Source organism: Anabrus simplex, chromosome 2, assembly GCF_040414725.1.
Source record: "Anabrus simplex isolate iqAnaSimp1 chromosome 2, ASM4041472v1, whole genome shotgun sequence".
In the NCBI taxonomy this organism is placed as follows: domain Eukaryota; kingdom Metazoa; phylum Arthropoda; class Insecta; order Orthoptera; family Tettigoniidae; genus Anabrus; species Anabrus simplex.
In genome coordinates, this window is record NC_090266.1 from 456,446,510 (window position 1) to 456,467,059 (window position 20,550).

At 39.3% G+C, this 20,550-nt stretch overlaps 1 protein-coding gene across 4 annotated transcripts in view; it reads left to right on the forward strand.

Annotated features, from left to right (window-relative positions):
* Positions 1–20,043, forward strand: part of Pli (E3 ubiquitin-protein ligase pellino) — an 826,064-nt gene extending 806,021 nt beyond the window's left edge. For all 4 annotated transcript variants that reach the window (XM_067140842.2, XM_067140840.2, XM_067140843.2 and 1 more), the window contains one exon: positions 18,858–20,043. In XM_067140842.2, coding sequence (XP_066996943.1) covers positions 18,858–18,984 — 127 coding nt within the window. In that variant the 3' untranslated portion in view covers positions 18,985–20,043. The remainder of the gene's footprint in view (positions 1–18,857) is intronic.
* Positions 20,044–20,550: the final 507 nt, after the last annotated feature.

A 20,550-nucleotide genomic window follows, 5' to 3' on the forward strand; every position in this document is an offset into this window, starting at 1 on the left:
ATGTGGTCCTATCAATATTAATGTGTCTAACGGAAGAAAGAAAGTAGAACTGGCTGAGTCATCAAAGAGAATGAATCTGGATGTGTTAGGAGTTAATGATATTCAGATAACGGGAGATAACGAGGAAGAGATAGGAGATTATAAAGTGTACTTGACGGGTGTTAAAAAGGGAAGGGCAGAGTACAGGGCAGGACTGTTCGTCAGGAATACTATGAGCGAATGATGTGGGTAGATTTGGCAGTTTGAGGAAGTAGAACAACAATTATCTCAGTGTTTTAACCACGTGAGGGTGCAGATGAGGATGAATTTGACAAGGTTTATTGAAGCATTGAGCAACATCGTAGTCAGGGTCAACAGCAAGGATAGAATAATGTTAATGCACTGTTTCAATGCAAGAGTTGGAAATCGAACTGAAGGATACGAAAGGGTGATTGGTAAATGTGGGGAATACATGGAAGCTAATAGTAATGGGAAGCATTTGCTGGACTTCTGTACTAGTATGGGATTAGCAGTTACAAATACTTTTTCAACCATAAGGCTGTTCACTGCTACACATGGGAGTGTAGGGGCACCAGATCCATAATAGACTATATTCAGGAAATTTGTCAGGAATGTGAGAGTATTACAGGGATTTATTGATGATACAGACCACTGTTTGATATGTAGTGAACTAAGTATCTCTAGGCATAGATAAAGTGAAATCTGTCCGTGAATGGATAAGGGTAGAAAATCTCCAGAACGAGGAAATAAGACAGAAGTACGTGGATATGATAAGTGAAAAGTTCCAAACAGTGGACAGTAAGCAGCTTCTGGATATAGAAAGAGATGGGTGGCATACAGGGATGCTGTAGTAGAAACAGCAAGGGAATGTATAGGAACAACTGTGTGTAAGGATTGGAAAAAGCAAACATCTTGGTGGTATGATAAAGTGAGAGTAGCATGTAAATGTAAGAAGGCATATCAGAAATAGCACCAAACAAGGACGAATGCAGACAGGGAATTGTATGTAGAGGAAAGAAACAGAGCAAAACAAATACTGTAGTTGTTGAATCCAAGAAGTCGTCTTGGGAAGATTTTGGTAATAACCTGGAAAGGCTAGGTCAAGCAGCAGGGAAACTTTTCTCGACAGTAAAAAAGAATCTTAGGAAGGGAGGGGAAATAGGAAATGAGTAGTGTTTTGAATAAATCAGGTGAACTCATAATAGATCTCAAGGAATCACTGGAGAGGTGGAAGGAATATTTTGAAAATCTTCTCAACGTAAAAGAGTATGTTGCACTGGTACCAACCAAACGCTAGTTTCACGACGTGAATACAACCTTGCTATGACTCATACACCCATAATGTTCACTTTTAAACCTGCACTACTCAGGGTAACTCTCATAAATCCATTATTATTATTATTATTATTATTATTATTATTATTATTATTATTATTATTATTATTATTATTATTATTACTACCAAGGTGGCATCTACAGATTTCTGGACTCCCCTATACATTTACTTAATTAACACCATGTTACAGAACACAATAAAAAAACTGATTGGGCGCCAGTGTACTTGATGATACACGATATGAACTTTGCATGAGACTAATATGAGGCGTGTTTTTTAAGTAAGGTCCATTTGAAAATAGGTACACAACGAAAGGTTATTTCAAAAAAGTAAATTTATTTTCAGAAAGTATATACTTCACTCTATTTTTCGACATACTGTAGTTGCCAAGTTTGTTCAAACACTTATCATACCTTGTAACCAATTTTAAAATAACCTCTTCATAGAAACTTGCCGTTTTCACGTCATCATCATTGTAATGGTTGCCAATGAGGTGATGTTTGAGGTGGAGGAACAGATGGTAATCGCTCGGCACAAGATCAGGACTATAGGGTGGGTGGTCTAAAACTTCCCAGCCAAAACTGTCCAATAAATCGTGGGTCTGACCTGCAGTGTCATGGAAAAGGACAATTCCCTTTGTCAGCGTGCTGCGTCTTTTGTTTTGAATCGCTCTGCGTAGCTTTCTCAGGGTTTAGCAGTATGCTTCTGCATTGATAGTGGTTCCTCATTGCATGAAGTCGACCAACAAAACACCATGCCTATCCCAAAACACCAACGCCATGATTTTGTGCTGGGACAGAGTCTGTTTGGACTTCACCTTTACAGGCGTGTGTGTGTGTGTCTCCATTCCATTCTCTGTTGCTTCGATTCGGGTGTGATATGCGAGACCCATGTTTCGTCTCCAGTTACGATCTGACCCAAGAAGCCGTCACCTTCTTTGTCATAACGAGTCAAGAACTTCATCGCACACTCAAATCTTTGGTTTTGTGGTCCTCTGTTAGGAGTTTTGGGACCCAACGGGATCACGGTTTCCTAAACTTTAGGTGTTCAGAAACAATGTTGTAAAGCACTGATCTCGACACGTCAGGAAATTCATTTGAGATACCTATTATTGTGAAGCGCCTGTTCTCACGAATCTTCGCTTCAACTGAAGCCACCAAATCGTCTGTAATCAAAGGAGGGCGACCGGAGCGGTCCTCATCATGGACGTTGTCACGGCCATCTTTGAATTGTCGTACCCACTTATGCACTTTGCTTTCACTCATAACAGTATCATGGTGCGCTTCGCAAATCTGTCGATGAATTTCTGCAGCAGACAGTTTCCTTGCTGACAAAAACCGTATCACTGACCGAACATCACATGCGGCGGGCGAGTTGATAGTCTTAAACATTTTGAAAACACAGAACAGAACCGTACAGGTTAGCTACAGAGCTGAAACTGAGCACAGTTGTTCCCGAGGCATGCCGGTACACGACGCACGCGCTCGTTGTGATATGCGCGCGAACTACTAGTGTCTACAACAAAACTGACCTTACTTAAAAAACACGCTTTGTATCTTCCAGGGTGGGTTCTTAGGCTGACGATATCCTGACTTCCTTACCTAACCTGATTGCTTGTTGAACTGAAAAGGTACATGAGGATATACTGGCTAGGTTATACTCTTTTCTGAAATGATACAGAGCGAATTAAAATATATAAATATACTTTGGAAATTAACCATCTCAGTATTCCTGTACAATACCAATAGGCTACCATCCACCTTCATAAAACATGACAACAAAATGCAAGAAATATATACTAAAAATTAACCAAATCGATATACCTATAGCAGGCCACTACCATCCGCCTCCATAAGACATGACAGCATCAGAAATAAATACACTGTTTATTATTTTCACAAGCCGCACTGAATTTACGCAACATAATTACCAGATTAAATTAGGTGGTTCGACGACCTTGCTCTGAAATCAAATGGCATAGTGCCGGGAATGTCCAAGCAAGCCTTCAGACATATTGGTACAAGACCTCCACAACAACAATAACTACAACCACAAACGAAATAGACGAGAGAGGTGTCGCCACCAACAGCTTCTAAATTCAAACTCAAGACCTGCAGTTTATTATATTAAAAATTTACTGGAATACATCACAGTTGGATTATATAACACAAAAATTTTTCATGACAAAGGTCCATACCAATATGACACATATCAGCCTCAGAACATTCTCGAAGATTACCTCACACAGCTTAAGCAAGATGAACTTAAATTTTAATAAGTGTCTAACCTATACATACCAAATTTTAATGTGTTGAATCTTTCTAAGTGTTTTATATTGTGGCCCATATGTTTTAATGTGTTCTGTATACTCATGTTCTGTATACTCATGTTCTAACTTATTGTAACTTTTTACCTTTGACCACAGATATTTTAACTTCATGCTACTGTATATTGCATTTCCATCCCCCATTAGACATCCGGATGTCTAACATAATAATAACTTGTGATTTTATCTAATGGCTGGAAACTAATCATGTACTAGCTGATGATGGCCGTTAAGGGCCGAAACCGGTACTAGTGTAATCTATTTACAATAAATTAAGTATTGATTGGTGGAAAAACACATTTCTTGTCTATACATTAACCAATGATGTAAAAATTCCTGACCCTGCCGGAAATCGAACCTGGGACCCCTGTGACCAAAGGCCAGCACGCTAACCGCTAGCCATGGAGCCGGACGACCTTGCTGTGAAATATTATATTAGGACTTTCTCCATTCCACGACATGCTAAACTCCACTGTACATATTTACACCATATCTTCGTATCAGCTTGATTTTATATATATATATACTAGCAAGATACCCGTGCTTCGCTACGGTATTATACTGAAATTTATAATTGAATGCTTATTGTTTTAGATATATAATCCGCCGAAATTCGCAATCTGACTCGTTTTCTGCGAGAATCCACCAAAATTCCCGATCTGACTGGTTTTCTATTATGTTACGGCACGTTTCCTCCCATTTTTAAATCTTCCTTTCCAGCAATCATTTTCGTACTTCCCGGGCTAGGCTCAAGTATTCCTCCCGGTCAGTTGGGCCCGTAAATCTTTGCCATCTTTTCCTATAATATTTTTTAATATGGATAAAATCCTTCAGGAGATCCGGCGTGCTGTCATATTGGGTGCCTTTTTCACGCCTGTAACAACTTTAGTTTTTATTAGATGTATGTATTCTCATACAATTAAGTCAATTAATTTTTCAATTCTTTCACCCCCCACCCCTTCATTGGATTTTCCGAGAATACGTGTTTCTTTACTTTTAAAGCAGATTGCAAATATCAAATTTCACGTCTGTAACATCTTCATTTTTGAGATATCAGTAGCCTAGTTAAAATAATTCATCACCATTTTCAGTCACTCTTACCCCCCTCCACCCAAGTGGTATTTCCGAAAACTAAAAACACACTTTTCTTTATGTTTAATAGAGATAAAAAATACCATTTTTCACTTCTGTAACATGTTAAGTTTTTTTTAGAAATACTGTAAAAATTCTCATTTTAAAATTTCACCCCTTTTGAGTTCCCCTTAAGTGGAGTTTCCAAAAACAAATCACCTATATTTCTTTACATTTACAGGAGATTTACACCCACTTTTTACATCTGTAACATTTTACGTTTCCAAGATATTCTGTAGATATAGTCTTTCAAAAAATTCACCCCAATTTGTCACTCCTGTTTAACCGCCATTAATTGGCTTTTCCTAAAACTAAAAAATACGTGTTTATTTTTAAAGGAGATCCCATATGCGAATTATGAGTTATGTAATATCTTTCGTTTCTGAGATATATGTATCCTCATTAAAGGCATTCAACCCATTCTTCACCCATTTTACACCCCTCCTATTAGGATTTACTGGAAACAAAAAAATACGTGTTCCTTTATTTTTAGAGGAGATTCTAACTACCAATTTTTACATCTGTAAATTTAAAAGTTTAAAGATGTAGACACACTCATTTTAAAAAATTCACCCCCCTTTCACCCCCCAATATTTGGATTTTCCAAAAACGAAAAAATACGTGTTTCTTTACTTTTAAAGTAGATCCAAAATACCAATTTTCAGGTCTGTAATATCTTCAGGTTCTGAAATATAAGTAGCCTCATGAAAGGCATTCAACCCATTATTCACCCTTTTACACCCTTATTATTGGGATTTTCCGAAAACAAAAGAATACGTGTTTCTTTATTTTTAAAGGTGATTCTAAATACCAATTTTTACATCCAAAAAACTTAAAAAGTTTTGTGATATAGATACACTCATTTTAAAAATTCACCCCCTTTTCACCCCCCCCCCCCATTAATTGTATTTTCCACAAACAAAAAATACGCGTTTCTTTATTTTTAAAGGAGATCCCAAACACCAATTTTCAGGTCTGTAATATCTTCAGGTTCTGAAATATAAGCAGACTCATGAAATGCATTCGACCCCTTTTTCAACCTTTTCCACCCTTCCTATTAGGATTTTCCGAAAACAAAATATACGTGTTTCTTTATTTTTAATGGAGATTCTAAATACCAATTTTTACATCTATAACCTTTAAAAGTTTTGAGATATAGATACTCATTTTAAAATTTCACCCCCCTTTTCACCCCCTTAGCCATGGAATATCCAAAAATCCTCTCTTAGCGAGCACCTACATCTTAATATGAATATATCCCCAAAATTTCATTTCTTTATGTCCAGTAGTTTTGGCTCGGCGATGATGAATCAGTCAGTCAGTCAGTCAGGACAAGTTATTTTATATATATAGATACATAGATAATCTGACTAATCAGAAATGCTGGATAATGAACCTCGGCTGCATAACCTAGTAAACCATCTCAAAGTTGAGGTTAAATACCACCATACCTTGTGAAACTGTCCGATAACTTTCCTGACCAAGTTCATGGCCTGTTTCTACAGTAAAACTATACTCACTGTATATTGAGCTAAGTATAATGGCTTAGCACTTCATAGCACACTTCTGTATACATGTAAGGATAGCTAAGCCTGTCAGGTGTCCCAACTGGGCATCCAGAGACGAGATACACTTCTCCAAGACACAGACACGGGCAGCATTCAATAGGACAAAACGTCACACACTTCAAATCACATCATTTCAAATAGTCAAAACCAATAAGACCACATTTTTGGCAAACCAGCCATAAGTTAAACTCTCAAGTCACATGGTTTTCTCTGTCCTAGCTAATCACCATCTTCCATTTCTGCCACATGTGGCACTACATTTTCAAAATTTTGATGCTCACAATTAGCATACTGACGCCTTGAAAACTTTTGGGGAGACATACGTCTTGTTGGGAAAACCAATTTCTTACACATTACACAACATCCTCTGTATTTAGTTCTCTTGCTTAACCAAGATTCCCAACATTTGGTGCCACAGAATGCCACCAATTTAACACAAGAGTTATTACAATGAACTAAATAATGTTTATGATACATTAATAAATACCTACAGTATTCCTAGAATGAAATAAATGATGCTGACAATATATAAATAAATACATAACCTATAACATGGCGAAAATATTGCCGTAAATACAAAAATTGACTTTACGTGGGGTTAGAATTCTGTATGATTACAATCTTCCTTGTGATGTCGCAAACAACAGAGCTCAAGGGGAGGAGGACAATGATGTTGGTGAAATTACACTTAATGAAGTGGAAAGTATGGCAAATAAACTCCCCTAAGCTGCAGGAATAGATTAAATTAAACCTAAAATGTTGAAGTGTAGTGTGAAGGTAGGGATAAAATAGCTTCATAGAGTAGTAAGAATAGCATGGAGTGTTAGTAAGGTACCTTCAGATTGGACAAAAGCAGTAATTGGCAAGGGAGCAGGAAGGATTGGAACAACTATCGAGGTATCAGGAATACTATTGCACACAACATAGTTTCTGTTAGGCATGTAAACATGCGAATGATGTGGGTAGATTTGGCAGTTGGAGGAATTAGGACGAGAATTGTCTTGGTGTATTCACCATGTGAGGGTCCAGATGAGGATGAAATTGACTAGTTTTATGAAGCATTGAGTGTCATCGTAGTCAGCATCAACAGCAAGGATAGGATAGTGCTAATGTGCGATTTCAATGCGAGAGTTGGAAATAGAACTGAAGGATACGAAAGGGTGATAAGGTAAACGTGTGGAAGATGTGTAAGCTAATGGCAATGGGAAGCGTTTGCTGGACTTTTGGGGTAGTATGGGTTTAGCAGTTACGAATACATTCTTTATGCATAAGGCTATTCACCTTTACACATGGGAGGCTAGGGGTACCAGATCCATAATAGACTATATCTTAACTGACTTCGAATTCAGAAAATCTGTTAGGAATGTACAGGTTTTTCGGGGATTTTTTCGATGAAACAGACCACTATCTGATCTCTATCTCTAGGAAGTTCCGAACAGTGGACAGTAAGTAGGTTCAGGATATAGAAAGAGAATGGGTGGCATACAGGGATGCTGTAGTAGCAACAGTAAGGGAATGCCTAGGAACAACTGTGTGTAAAGATGGGAAAAGGCGAACATCTTGGTGGAATAATGAAGTGAGAGCAGCTTGTAAATGTTAAAAGAAGACTTATCAGAAGTGGCTCCCAACACGGGCTGATGCTGACAGGGAATTGTATATAGATGAAAGAATCAGAGCAAAACAAATAGTTGCTGAATCCAAAAAGAAGTCTTGGGGAGATTTTGGTAATAACCTGGAAAGGCTAGGTCAAACAGCAGGAAAACCTTTCTGGATAGTAATAAAGAATCTTAGGAAGGAAGGAAAAGAGGAAAAGAACAGTGTTTTGGGTCATTCAGGTGAACTCATAATAGATCCCAGGGATTTATTGGACAGGTGGAGGGATAATTTTGAAAATCTTCTCAATGTAAAAGGAAATCCTCGTGGTGGTGTCACGAACAATGGAGCTCATTGGGAGGCGGAAAATGATGTTGATGAAATTAATCTTGAGGAAGTTGAAAGGATGGTAAATAAACTTCATTGTCATAAAGCAGCAGGAATAGAAGAAATTAGACCTGAAATGGTGAAGTATAGTGGGAAGGCAGGGATGAAATGGCTTCATAGAATAATAGGATTAGCATGGAGTGTTGGTAAGGTACCTTTAGATTGGACAAAAGCAGTAATTGCACCTATCTATAAGCAAGGGAACAGGAAGGATTGCAACAACTATCGAGGTATCTCGTTGATTAGTATAGCAGGCAAAGTATTCACTGGCATCTTGGAAGGGAGGGTGCGATCAGTGGTTGAGAGGAAGTTGGATGAAAACCAGTGTGGTTTCAGACCACAGAGAGGCTGTCAGGATCAGATTTTCAGTATGCGCCAGGTAATTGAAAAGTGCTACGAGAGTAATAGACAGTTTTGTTTATGTTTCGTAGATCTAGAGAAAGCATATGACAGGGTACCGAGGGAAAAGATGTTCACCATACTGGGGGACTAAGGGATTAAGGGTAGCTTATTAAAATCAATCAAAGGCATTCATGTTGACAATTGGGCTTCGGTGAGAATTGATGGTAGAATGAGTTCTTGGTTCAGGGTACTTACAGGGGTTAGACAAGGCTGTAATCATTCACCTTTGTTGTTCATAGTTTACATGGATCATCTGCTGAAAGGTATAAAGTAGCGAGGAAGGATTCAGTTAGGTGCGAATGTAGTAAGCAGTCTGGCCTATGCTGACGACTTGGTCCTAATGGGAGACTGTGGTGGGAGATTTTGCCGAAAGCCTGCAGGAACTTGAAAACAGGTGCAATGAGTATGGTATGAAAATTTGCCTTTCGACAACTAAATTGATTTGCAAGTAATCAGCTTCATTTTCCGTATCAAAATTTAATCACTAAATTGATGTCGGTAAGTAAGAAGTCCGAGAGAATTGAATGTCAAATTGGTGATACAAATCTGGAACAAGTAGATAATTTCAAGTATTTAGGATGTGTGTTCTCCCAGGATGGTAATATAGTAAGTAAGATTGAATCAAGGTGCAGTAAAGCTAATGCAGCAAGCTCGCAGTTGTGATCAACAGTATTCTGTAAGAAGGAAGTCAGCTCCCAAACCAAATTATCTTTATATTGGTCTGTTTTCATACCAACTTTGCTTTACGGGAGCGGAAGCTAGGCGGTCTCAAGATATCTTATTCATAAGTTAGAAGTAACGGACATGAAAGTAACGAGAAAGATTGCTGGTACAAACAGGTGGGAATAATATCAGGAGGGTACTCAGAATGAGGAGATAAAGGCTAAGTTAGGAATGAACTCGATGGATGAAGCTGTTCAAATAAACCAGCTTCGGTGGTGGGGTCATGTGAGGCAAATTGAGGAGGATATGTTACCTAGGTGAATAATGGGCTCGGTTATGGAGGGTAAAAGAAGTAGAGTGAGACAAAGATGACGATGGTTAGACTCAGTTTCTAACGATTTAAACATAAGAGGAATAGAACTAAATGAGGCCACAGCACTAGTTGCAAATAGAGGATTGTGGCGACATTTAGTAAATTCACAGGGGCTTTCAGACTGAATGCTCAAAGGCATAACAGTCTATAATGATGATGTATGTTAGTTTGAATTTGGGAAGTTAACTATAGCCAAAATATATTTCATACGGTACTATTAAACTATAATTTTTGCATTTGGTTAATGTTGGTGAAGTTGGGGGCCAGTTCACATATTTTCACTCATTTATAACATCATTTTCACTTCTTTCTTCAAGTCTGTCACTAATTAGATTGGGAACAAGCAAAGAAAGAAATCCAAAGAAAAGCTGCTCGACTTGTTCTGGGTGGTTTCCGAGAAAAGAGTAGTGTTACAAAAATGTTGCGAAATTTAAATTGGGAAGGCTTGGGAGAAAGGAGATTAAGTGCTCGACTAAGTGGTATGTAATACCAATATCAATAGTCCGTTATTGGACATTATAAATTTTCCAGCTAACTCATTCCTTCCTACCAGGCGAGTTGGCCGTGCGCGTAGAGGCGCGCGGCTGTGAGCTTGCATCCGGGAGATAGTAGGTTCGAATCCCACTATCGGCAGCCCTGAAAATGGTTTTCCGTGGTTTCCCATTTTCACACCAGGCAAATGCTGGGGCTGTACCTTAATTAAGGCCACGGCCGCTTCCTTCCAACTCCTAGGCCTTTCCTATCCCATCGTCGCCATAAGACCTATCTGTGTCGGTGCGACGTAAAGCCCATAGCAAAAAAAATAAAATAAAAAATAACTCATTCCTGGTTGCCAGCGTTTCACCCCAGTGTGCTAAGTAGGGCTCATCAATTGGTAAATAGCACACCCGCCAAGACTCATGGCTAGTGCATACCGTGGAGGCCACTGCGTAGGCTACTTGGAGCCACCGGCAGACCAATGCACTATGGGAGACTTTGTCTCATTAGCAAAAATTGATGCCTGCCTGATGATCATTTGATATAGATGTTGATTCCCACAGGCAACCTGAAATATTTGTCCTGAGTGAGTAAATTTATAATACCATTATCAATGGTCCGTTATTGGACATTATAAATTTTCCAGGTAACTCATTCCTGGTTGCCAGCATTTCACCCCACTGTGCTAAGTTTGGCTCATCAGTTGGTAAATAGCACACCCACCAAGACACATGGCTAGTACATACTGTGGAGGACACGCGTAGGCTACTAGGAGCCACCAGCAATGTCTATGCACTTTGAGAGACCTTGTCTCATTACCGAAAATGTCCGACTCGTTGGCTGAATAGTCAGCGTACTGGCCTTCGGTTCAGAGCGTCCCGAGTTCGATTCCCGGCCAGGTCAGGGATTTTAACCTTCATTGGTTAATACCAATGGCCAGGGGGCTGGGTGTTTGTGCTGTCCCCAACATCCCTGCAACTCACACACCACACACAACACTATCCTCCACGACAGTAACACGCAGTTACCTACACATGGCAGATGCCGCCCACCCTCATCGGAGGGTCTGCCTTACATTGGCTGCACTCGGCTAGAAATAGTCACACAAAATTATTATTATTATTACCGAAAATTGATGCCTGCCTGGCCATTAGATTATATAGATGTTGATTCCCACAGGGGAACCTGAAATATTTGTCCTGAATGCGTAAATTTAGAACACCAATATCAATGGACCATTATTGGACTTTATAAATTTTCCAGCTAACTCATTCCTGGTTGCCAGCATTTCGCCCCAGTGTGCTAAGTTGGGCTCATCAGTTGTTAAATAGCACACCCACCAAGACACATAGCTAGTGCATAGCGTGGAGGCCACTGCGTAGGTTACTTAGAGTCACTGGCAGTGCCAATGCACTGTGAGAGACTTTTTCTCATTAGCAAAAATTGATGCCTGCCTGGCCATCAGATGATATAGAGGGTTGATTCCCACAGTCAACCTGAAATATTTGTCCCGAATGAGTAAATTTGTAATACCAATATCAATGGTCCATTATTGGACATTATAAACTTTCAAGCTAACGCATTCCTGGTTGCCAGCATTTCACCCCAGTGTGCTAAGTTGGGCTCATCAGTTGGTAAATAGCACACCCACCAAGACGTGTGGCTAGTCCATACCGTGGAGGCCACTCCGTAGGCTACTTTGAGCCACCGGCAGTGCCAATGCACTGTGAGAGACTTTTTCTCATTACAAAAAATTGATGCCTGCGTGGCTATGAGATGATATACATGTTGATTCCCACAGGGAACCTGAAATATTTGTCCCGAATGAGTAAATTTATAATGGTCCGTTATTGGACATCATAAACTTTCCAGGAATGAGTTCGCTGGAAAATTTATAATGTCCAATAACAGACCATTGATATTGAGATTATAAATTTACTCATTGAGGACAAATATTTCGTGTTCCCTGTGGGAATCAACATCTATATCATCTGATGGCCAGGCAGGCATCAGTTTTTGGTAATGAGAAAAAGTCTCTCATAGTGCATTGGCACTGCCGTTGGCTCCAAGTAGCCTATGCAATGGCCTTCATGGGGAACACAGGCAACACCGCACGCCAACACAGCAGCGCATCTCAACGCAAGGTCTCTTTTTGTTCGGCCAGGTGATTCCACACCTTTACTATTTCACTCCACCGATTCCAAACAGCATATTGGCCCGACACCTCGTTGGAAGTCTGCCGCCTAGTATGTATACCTGTATCATCGAAGAAGTCAACCTTGCGCTCTCCGAAGACGATATCCAGACCGCCCTCCGCGGGACCGGCGTCCATAGTGCCATACAGCTGTATGACGGCCCCGACCCATCTACCGCTGTCCTACTGTATTTCGCCTTAGAAGACGACCGAAATCGCCTCCAAGCAACCGGAGCGTTCATCCAACGCCGCAGACACCAAGTGACCTCTACTCCGTCATATGTCTTAGACCAGGTGCCAGAAGATGAACCTGCTATGCCTGTTACAACTGCTTCGCCCATCGTAACCACACCCCCCTCCTCCATATATATCGCCACCACTACCGTTGTTCCCTAGTCATACCACCACCATCACCACCACCTCTGCATCCACCTCCCCAACCATCTCTATTACCACTATAACCCTATCCCATCCTTTACCCCTTCTGATATCTACAATCCCCATCCCTCCCACCACTGATCAACCAAGACGTCAGTGTACAACCCCCCAGCCACCTGCCAAGGGAACAAACACCGGGACTTCAACAAACATGGCCAATCCACCATCACCACCACCGTCGCCCACCCGCACTAACAACTACAGCTGTGTTGCTTGCGGTGTGGACCCAAGCATTCCTACTGATGACATCACTACCCAGCTCCGCCAGGCAGGACTGCCCGTACAACGAGCGTTTCGGATACACAATGCTGAAGGTCCAACGTTTTTAGTTCGCCTCCATCTGCCGACGCCCGAAGACGTGAACCAACTCATCACTCATGGGATCCAGCTATATGGCCATCACCATCGTGTGGAACCTTCCCGTTCACCCCCCCAACCTACGACCCGATTTACCACTCCTCGTTGTCGCACCCGGCCGGACGCTCCTCCTGTTTACCCATTTTCACCCGTTTGTCCTCCCCTTCCTCCAACTGGTTTCATCCCCACAGCTCTCCCAACGTTTGAACTCCTTCATCTTCTCATCGCTTCTCTAAGGCCCAGTTTCACAGTATATGCTTAAGCCTTGGATCGGGCTTAAGCGGGAGCTTAAACTCTGGACGAGTTTCACAGTGGGGAGTGCAAGTGGTAAGCCGAGCTTATCTGTGACTGGCTTAAGCTGTATGAAACTGAGGTTTAAGCTTAGGATTCAGTTCAGATGGTAGAGCGCTGGCCTTCTTATAGCCCAACTTGGCAGGTTCGATCCTGTCTCAGTCCTGTGGTGAAGGTGCTCAAATTCATAGTTAGTGGGACGTAAAACCAATAACATTAACATTAAATAACTTATATTTCTGAATATATTTCGAGGCTCGTGAAATAATACAGTTTCCGTGTTCCGGTATACAGTAAAAGAGACAAAAATGTCGGTCGGTCACTTGCTTTCTTGGCTTACGCTGCGTGGACCATCAACGATAGACCCCAAGTGTAAGTGTACGAATTGTAGAGCATAGAAACCTCTACAAAAAAAGTCCGCGATGGTATATACCTATTTCCAACCGTTTGCCTTCTAGAAGCCATTTTATGCTATACTCAGCGGTAAAAAATATAACTCCTTAACATTAAATAAATATTTCGATATTATCCTTTAATTCCTCATCGAAATAAATTGTTTGACCTCCTCCAGTATTTTATAAGGATTACAATAACCTTGTCAGGACATTATTTGCATGAATGGTTCAGAAGTTATGGCCATTTTAGACTGTAGTGGTAATACGTGTCAGCAGGACGGGCGAGTGACCTTTTCTAAACTTGATTTTTGTTACTATTATTGGAATCACATTTTCCGTTCATTTTTCTAAATTATCTTGGCTGATGAATGATGTATAACCTACAAGTCAATCAATCATAGGCTACGGATGTAAACAAAGATGAGAATTGAATCATTGCGCATGCGCAAGCATTACCAACTTCGGAGATGTTCAGCTTAGTAAAGCTGCACATGGTCCCCCTACTGTGAAACTCGTAGTGTTTAAGCCAAAGAGTAAGCCTTGCTTAAGCGGCGTGTGTGGCTTACTAAAGCTTCGGCTTAAACTCAAACTGTGAAAACGGGCCTAAATCATATGACAGCCACCCTCCATCTCCTTACCTTGTACCTTTACCCCGACACTTCCTTCCAAACTTCATATCTCCCCCTTGCACACCACCTTTTCCCTCACACCCTTCCGTAAATCATCTATGTACTTATTATTATGTACTTTTGAATTAATAAAGCGTTTGTTCAATCCTTAGGCATAGACATAATTCCTATCCCATCTCCTACTTCTTCACATCTTTTATCCACCTCCTTCTTCCATCACATCTCCCTAACCTGCCCACATGTCTTTCGGCCAGAGAGAGGGTGTTACCCTCTAGGTGGCCCGCCCCACCCCTTCAGGGTGGGGAATGAAAGCGTTGTTTGTTAGTTAGGTAGTTCGTTCGTTAGCCTTCACGGTATGCACTAGCCATGCGTCTTGGTGGGTGTGCTATTTACCAAATGATGAGCCCAACTTAGCACACTGCGGCGAAATGCTGGCAAGCAGGAATGAGCTAGCTGGAAAATTTATAATGTCCAATACAGACCATTGATATTGGTATTATAAATTTACTCATTCGGGACAAATATTTCATGTTCCCTGGGGGAATCAACATACATACCATAAGTGGTATGTTCCGTGCTGTCAATGGGGAGATGGGGACAGTAGTAGACGAATAAGTTTGAGCAATGTCTTTAAAATGAGGAAAGATAACAATATGAAAATAAAGTTGGAGTTCAAAGAGGACAAAATAGGACAAATATTCGTTTACAGGAAGGAATGTTAGTTATTTTAATAACTTACCAAGGGAGATGTTCAATAAATATTTGCAGTTTCTTTGAAATCATAGAAAAGGCTAGAAAAACAACAGATAGGAAATCTGCCACCTGGGTGACTGCCCTAAATGCAGATCAGTAGTGATTGATTGATTGATTGATTGATTGATTGATTGATTGATTGATTTTAAAAATGTGTAGGTGAGGACATCTTTTTCCATAAGTACCAAATGTTGATTTTTGGCATCATGTTATAAGAAATAATTTGTTTGTACTAGTTTTAAGATTTTAGTAGGTAACAATATTCGTTAATACACATTTTCTAAATGGAAAAGATTATACTTTCTGTTCGTATAGAAGATACTTTTTAAAGTAAAGGTTAATATTTCATCATCCTTGTACACAAATGTATAAATACTGTATTATTAGGCAGCAAATTTAACTATTTCACTACGTCTACTTACATATGTATGTTGTTGCATAAAATCAGTTTAAAATCAATTCATCTACACTATGAAACTGGGAAACCACGGAAAACTATTTTGAGGGCTGTTTACGGTGGATTTTGAGCCCATTATCTCCCGATTGCAAGCTCTCAGCTACATGACCGAAACTATGTGGCCAACTCACTCAGTGACATAATAATTATGATGACTACTATGAGGATGAAGTCTATGGGAACAGCCCAAGTGAACTTGGAAAGAAATGTAGAAGGAAACAAGAGTTTGGAGGACCTAGAACCTGCTGCATGGATAGGGTCAAGACTGACATTGCATCTAGAGGAAGGACAATGGATGATGTCATAAATAACATAACATTTATGAGTACAAGAGGGTGGAAGGGGCTTATTAGCAGTACCCAGGAAATGGAACTATAAACATGATGATGATGATTATTATTATTATTATTATTATTATTATTATTATTATTATTATTATTATTATTATTGAACCTCTCTTCCGAGGGCACAGTCGATTCCATAGCAAATTGTCCATTATGAGAGTTGTCTGCTTAAACTAAGTTGTACAATTTAATCAAACCTGTTAATGGCAATGGACATTCACCTTAAATGCAGTTGAGTCTGGCTAATCCAAAGTGATTGGGATCGGAGTCTGTTCGGATTATGAAATTTTCGGATTAACCGGAAAATATTTTCTAATAGTAATGTTATTGTTTTTACGTCCTGCTAACTACTATTGTGGTTTCTAGAGATGCCTAGGTGCCGGTATTTTCTCCCACAAGAGTTCTTTTACTTGCCAGTAAATCCACTTACATGAGGCTGACGTATTTGAGCATCTTCAAATACCACCGGACTGAGCCAGGATCGAACCTGCCACGTTGGGGTCAAAAGGCCAGCGCCTCAACCGTCTGAGAAAAATAGTTTCTACAATACAGTACATACTGTAATTTGAAATGTCCGTTCTTTAACAGTTACATTCATAAAATACTGTATAAAATTACAGTAGGGTAGTTTATAACCCGTAGAGGAGAAAACGACTAAAACTAGGTTAAAAATCGTCTCCTAAAACTGTTAAAATACGGTAACAGGTTACACTTTTGCATTGTGCCCGGGATGCGAAGAGCTGCTTGTGATGTTAATTTAATAATGCTTCCGCTCTGTCGGTGGTAGGGCTGCAGAACGTGAACACGTGACTCACTGATGTGATGTTTATGAGACACTGGTTTAACACTGCATCTTCGAGTAGATTCCAGTCACAACGGCAGAAGAAACTAACAGACTTTGTAAAGATAAACGACCAGTGATTGATGGTTTATGATGTGTAATTATGTTTACATTAAGTTATTCTAGTAAAATATGACTAATAAAAGGCAAGTAAATCTTCATTCTATAATATGTTCTTTCATTTCAATAAGGAGAAATTAAAAAAAAAAAAAAAAATGAATATTTCAGTTCGGATTAACGGGACTCTAGTGTATAAGCATATCTACATCTTTATTTTAATTATTCTAACTCATTTCTTACTTAAATATTTGCCTGGAAGATATTAGATACTAGATATAGATGTAGGTATTAGATTCTACAGCCTTTACGAACATCTCAACTGCAGGAAGTAATCGTCCAGTTGTGTTTGAGTAAACTTAACACAGTTGTATTTTACTGCGATATTCTCAAAAAGGGAATAAATTATGTTAAGTGGTTCCATTGTGTTATCCCCGTATTCAAGATCCAAGGTGACACAAATTCTTCATCTGTTTATGACTCTCAACTTTCAGATTTCTTGCACTTTTTGTTGATTTTTTGCTAAAGGAGACCTAACATCTAGGTCATTGGCGCTCTCACACTTTTTCTTGTAAAATTTTCCCACTCGCTTACAGTTCATTTGCTTGAGCACACTTGAACCACTCATAAACTGCAACATTCTCTTCTGCAAAAATTTACTCCCGCTTTCTTGTCACTTCTCGATTCCTATTTTACCCCCACTCACATAAAATTTCCATTTTCCCCCACTCCTGGCCTCTTTCCTGTCCCAGTATTGCCATAAGACCTTTCTGTGTCTGTGTGATGTAAAGCAGATTGTAAAAAAGATCTCCTTAATTGTGTTATTTGAATTTTTCCTTTCGCACTTTCTGTAATTACATTTTTTATTGTCTCAAGATCTAACCGTGCTCACCTCTTGTTACTCATTTTTGCTGGGTATTTAATATGCTACGGTATTTCTGTCTCAACAGTTTGTGCATGTAAGTTTCTTCCCTGTCGAGTTTAACTGAACTACCTTATCAGCGACCATTTGAGTCATGGACAGAATGATGCAAAGCTAGGTTGGAAAATCCCTTAGTAACTTGTGAGTAAATAGTCATTGGCAGCATTCATGGATTGCTAGAATTCTTGGAATGTACCGTACATTAATTAGAGCATGAGATGACTACAGTGAAATATTTGGAAAGAAGCTGTACATAACTAACTAACTAACTAACTAACTAACTAACTAACTAACTAACTAACTAACTAACTAACTAACTAACTAACTAACTAACTAACTAACCTGCTGCTGCTGCTACTACTACTACTACTACTACTACTACTACTACTACAGCTTCTACAGCATTCTTAAGTAAATTTCCTTCTCTCTTTTCCTTGGACTCAAAATGATATAAACATTCAAAAAGAATTCCTCTACGTCTGCAGAATGGTTTTAAAAGAAAGGGTGACATAGCCCTCTGTAAAAAGGTTTTTAAGGCAAGTGTTGAGACTTGAGGTGATGTCCATTGTCTGGGGTTCGAAGTGTCCACTTAAATGATGCTTGTTTAACACGTGTTTTATGTAAAATAAAATTGGTTCCATGGGAAAATGTCCACATAGGGAGGTGTCTATTTGGGCAGGTTCGACTATATTATATTCATCATGTTACTGTCACGTTACATAGAAATAAAACTATGTGCAATGGTCTTTCTTCCAGTTGGAGTAAAACATCTTCAACTTTCTTAATAATACTTTACTTGTTGTTAAATTGGTTTCACCTTGTGTCCTATGTGCCAAGTAAAATTTTGAAACCTTCCATTGTTTTCATATATATTATTGAAGGTATTTTATATTAGTGTGTGATTGTTTCTCTTTTATTTACAGGTTTTGGGTGAATGTGCCAATTCCTCATGGCACAAATGGCTTTGATGCTGTTTGCCCGTTCTGCGCCACTCCACTCGTTGGTTCTCCTGGCTATGTGCGCCTTATTTTTCAGGACAATGTTGATTGAAGCCCAAGACTTGCAGAAATATTGGCTAGCTCAGTATTCATTTAGTGAAAGAGATCAGCAGTTGAAACTAGGCATTTGACTGAAGCTAACTGGACTTGAATTATCAGGGATGATTTGTGAAGTATAATTTTGAAAATAATTATGCATCACGGTACTATCTGGTACAGTTCTGATACCTGCCTTACATGAACACATGAAGACATAACTGATTTAGTGACGTTATTGTGTCTTATTTATTGGAAACGGTGTTAGAGGTGTGTGGAAAGATACTCGTGCCCAAATGATGCAAGAACAATGATCTTGAGGGCTGAGGGACCATACTACTGGAACTATAAGACTGCTAGGTGTAAATTTGAAAGCTCTGTCTGTTTTAAACAGGCTTTATTGAGTTTACAAACGGTAGAAGTTAATGAAATTGTGAAGACTCTTGGTGACCAAGTGTTTGTATATATTAAAGAAAGTGAGGTGTTGAAAAGTTTTTAGGAACTACTAGAAATCTATAAGTTTAAAGAAGCATATTTTGTAGTAACTATTGTATGAGTGTTTTGTCTTAGTTGTGCTTTAGTGTGTTGTCAGTTGTGTTAGTTGTATGTTGAATATTGAGAAGTTTCAAAGATTTTTTACTTTATTATTTTTTAAAATTGATTTTAACACGTCTGTGAAATAAGTATCCAAAGTTTTATTTAATTGCTTTATTGTCTTTTCAATTCCTTCTTTCATTATCGATGCTTTAAAAAATAATTTTAATGAATACATTTTTGAAACCTTACAGAACTGGTATTTTCTTTCCTTGCCAGGTTTTTAATGAGATTTTGAAGTGCCAACCTGGTAAGCTGAAAATCGGTATCTACTTATACTGTAAAAGTGTAATGTATTTCTCAGGAGCCAGCTGTGCTGAGCTAAAATATGATGTACACTCTAAAGATACTGATTTTTAAAAGAATCAGAAGACTTACGGGTGACACATTAACTTAACTTCACTTTTAAGTGTCATAAGTCTGTTGGATGCCACTGTTGCTATGTGTACACAATGGTACAATAAAGGTGAATGATCCATGATGAGGTATGCGAAGGCCTTGAAGTTTTAAGTGTTAAGAAACCCTTTCAGACCCCTCTAAGAGAAATGAGTTGCTCTGTATGCATCAAGGTAATTATTTAACAGCTTTGTCATCATGGGCCATGCATGAAATTTCATTGTTGCTGGTTGTAATATTAATCAAATGACAGGAGAACTGAGTGAATGAATAAATGAATGAATGGCATGTGGCCTCCAGAGAGGCCTGGTGCAGGTCTTTTGATTTGACACCCATATGCGACCTGCACGTCGTGATGAGGATGAAATGATGATGAAGACGGCACATACACCCAGTCCCTGTGCCTGGGGAATTAACCAATTATGGTTAAAATTCCCAACCCTGCTGGGAATCAAACACAGGACTCCTGTGACCAAAGGCCAGCATGCTAACCATTTGTCCATGGAGCTGTACAGGGGAACTGAAGATAATGGAGACAATGTTGAAAAAGTGAAGTATGAAGGAACATCATAAAAAGCTAATGAAAAACCAG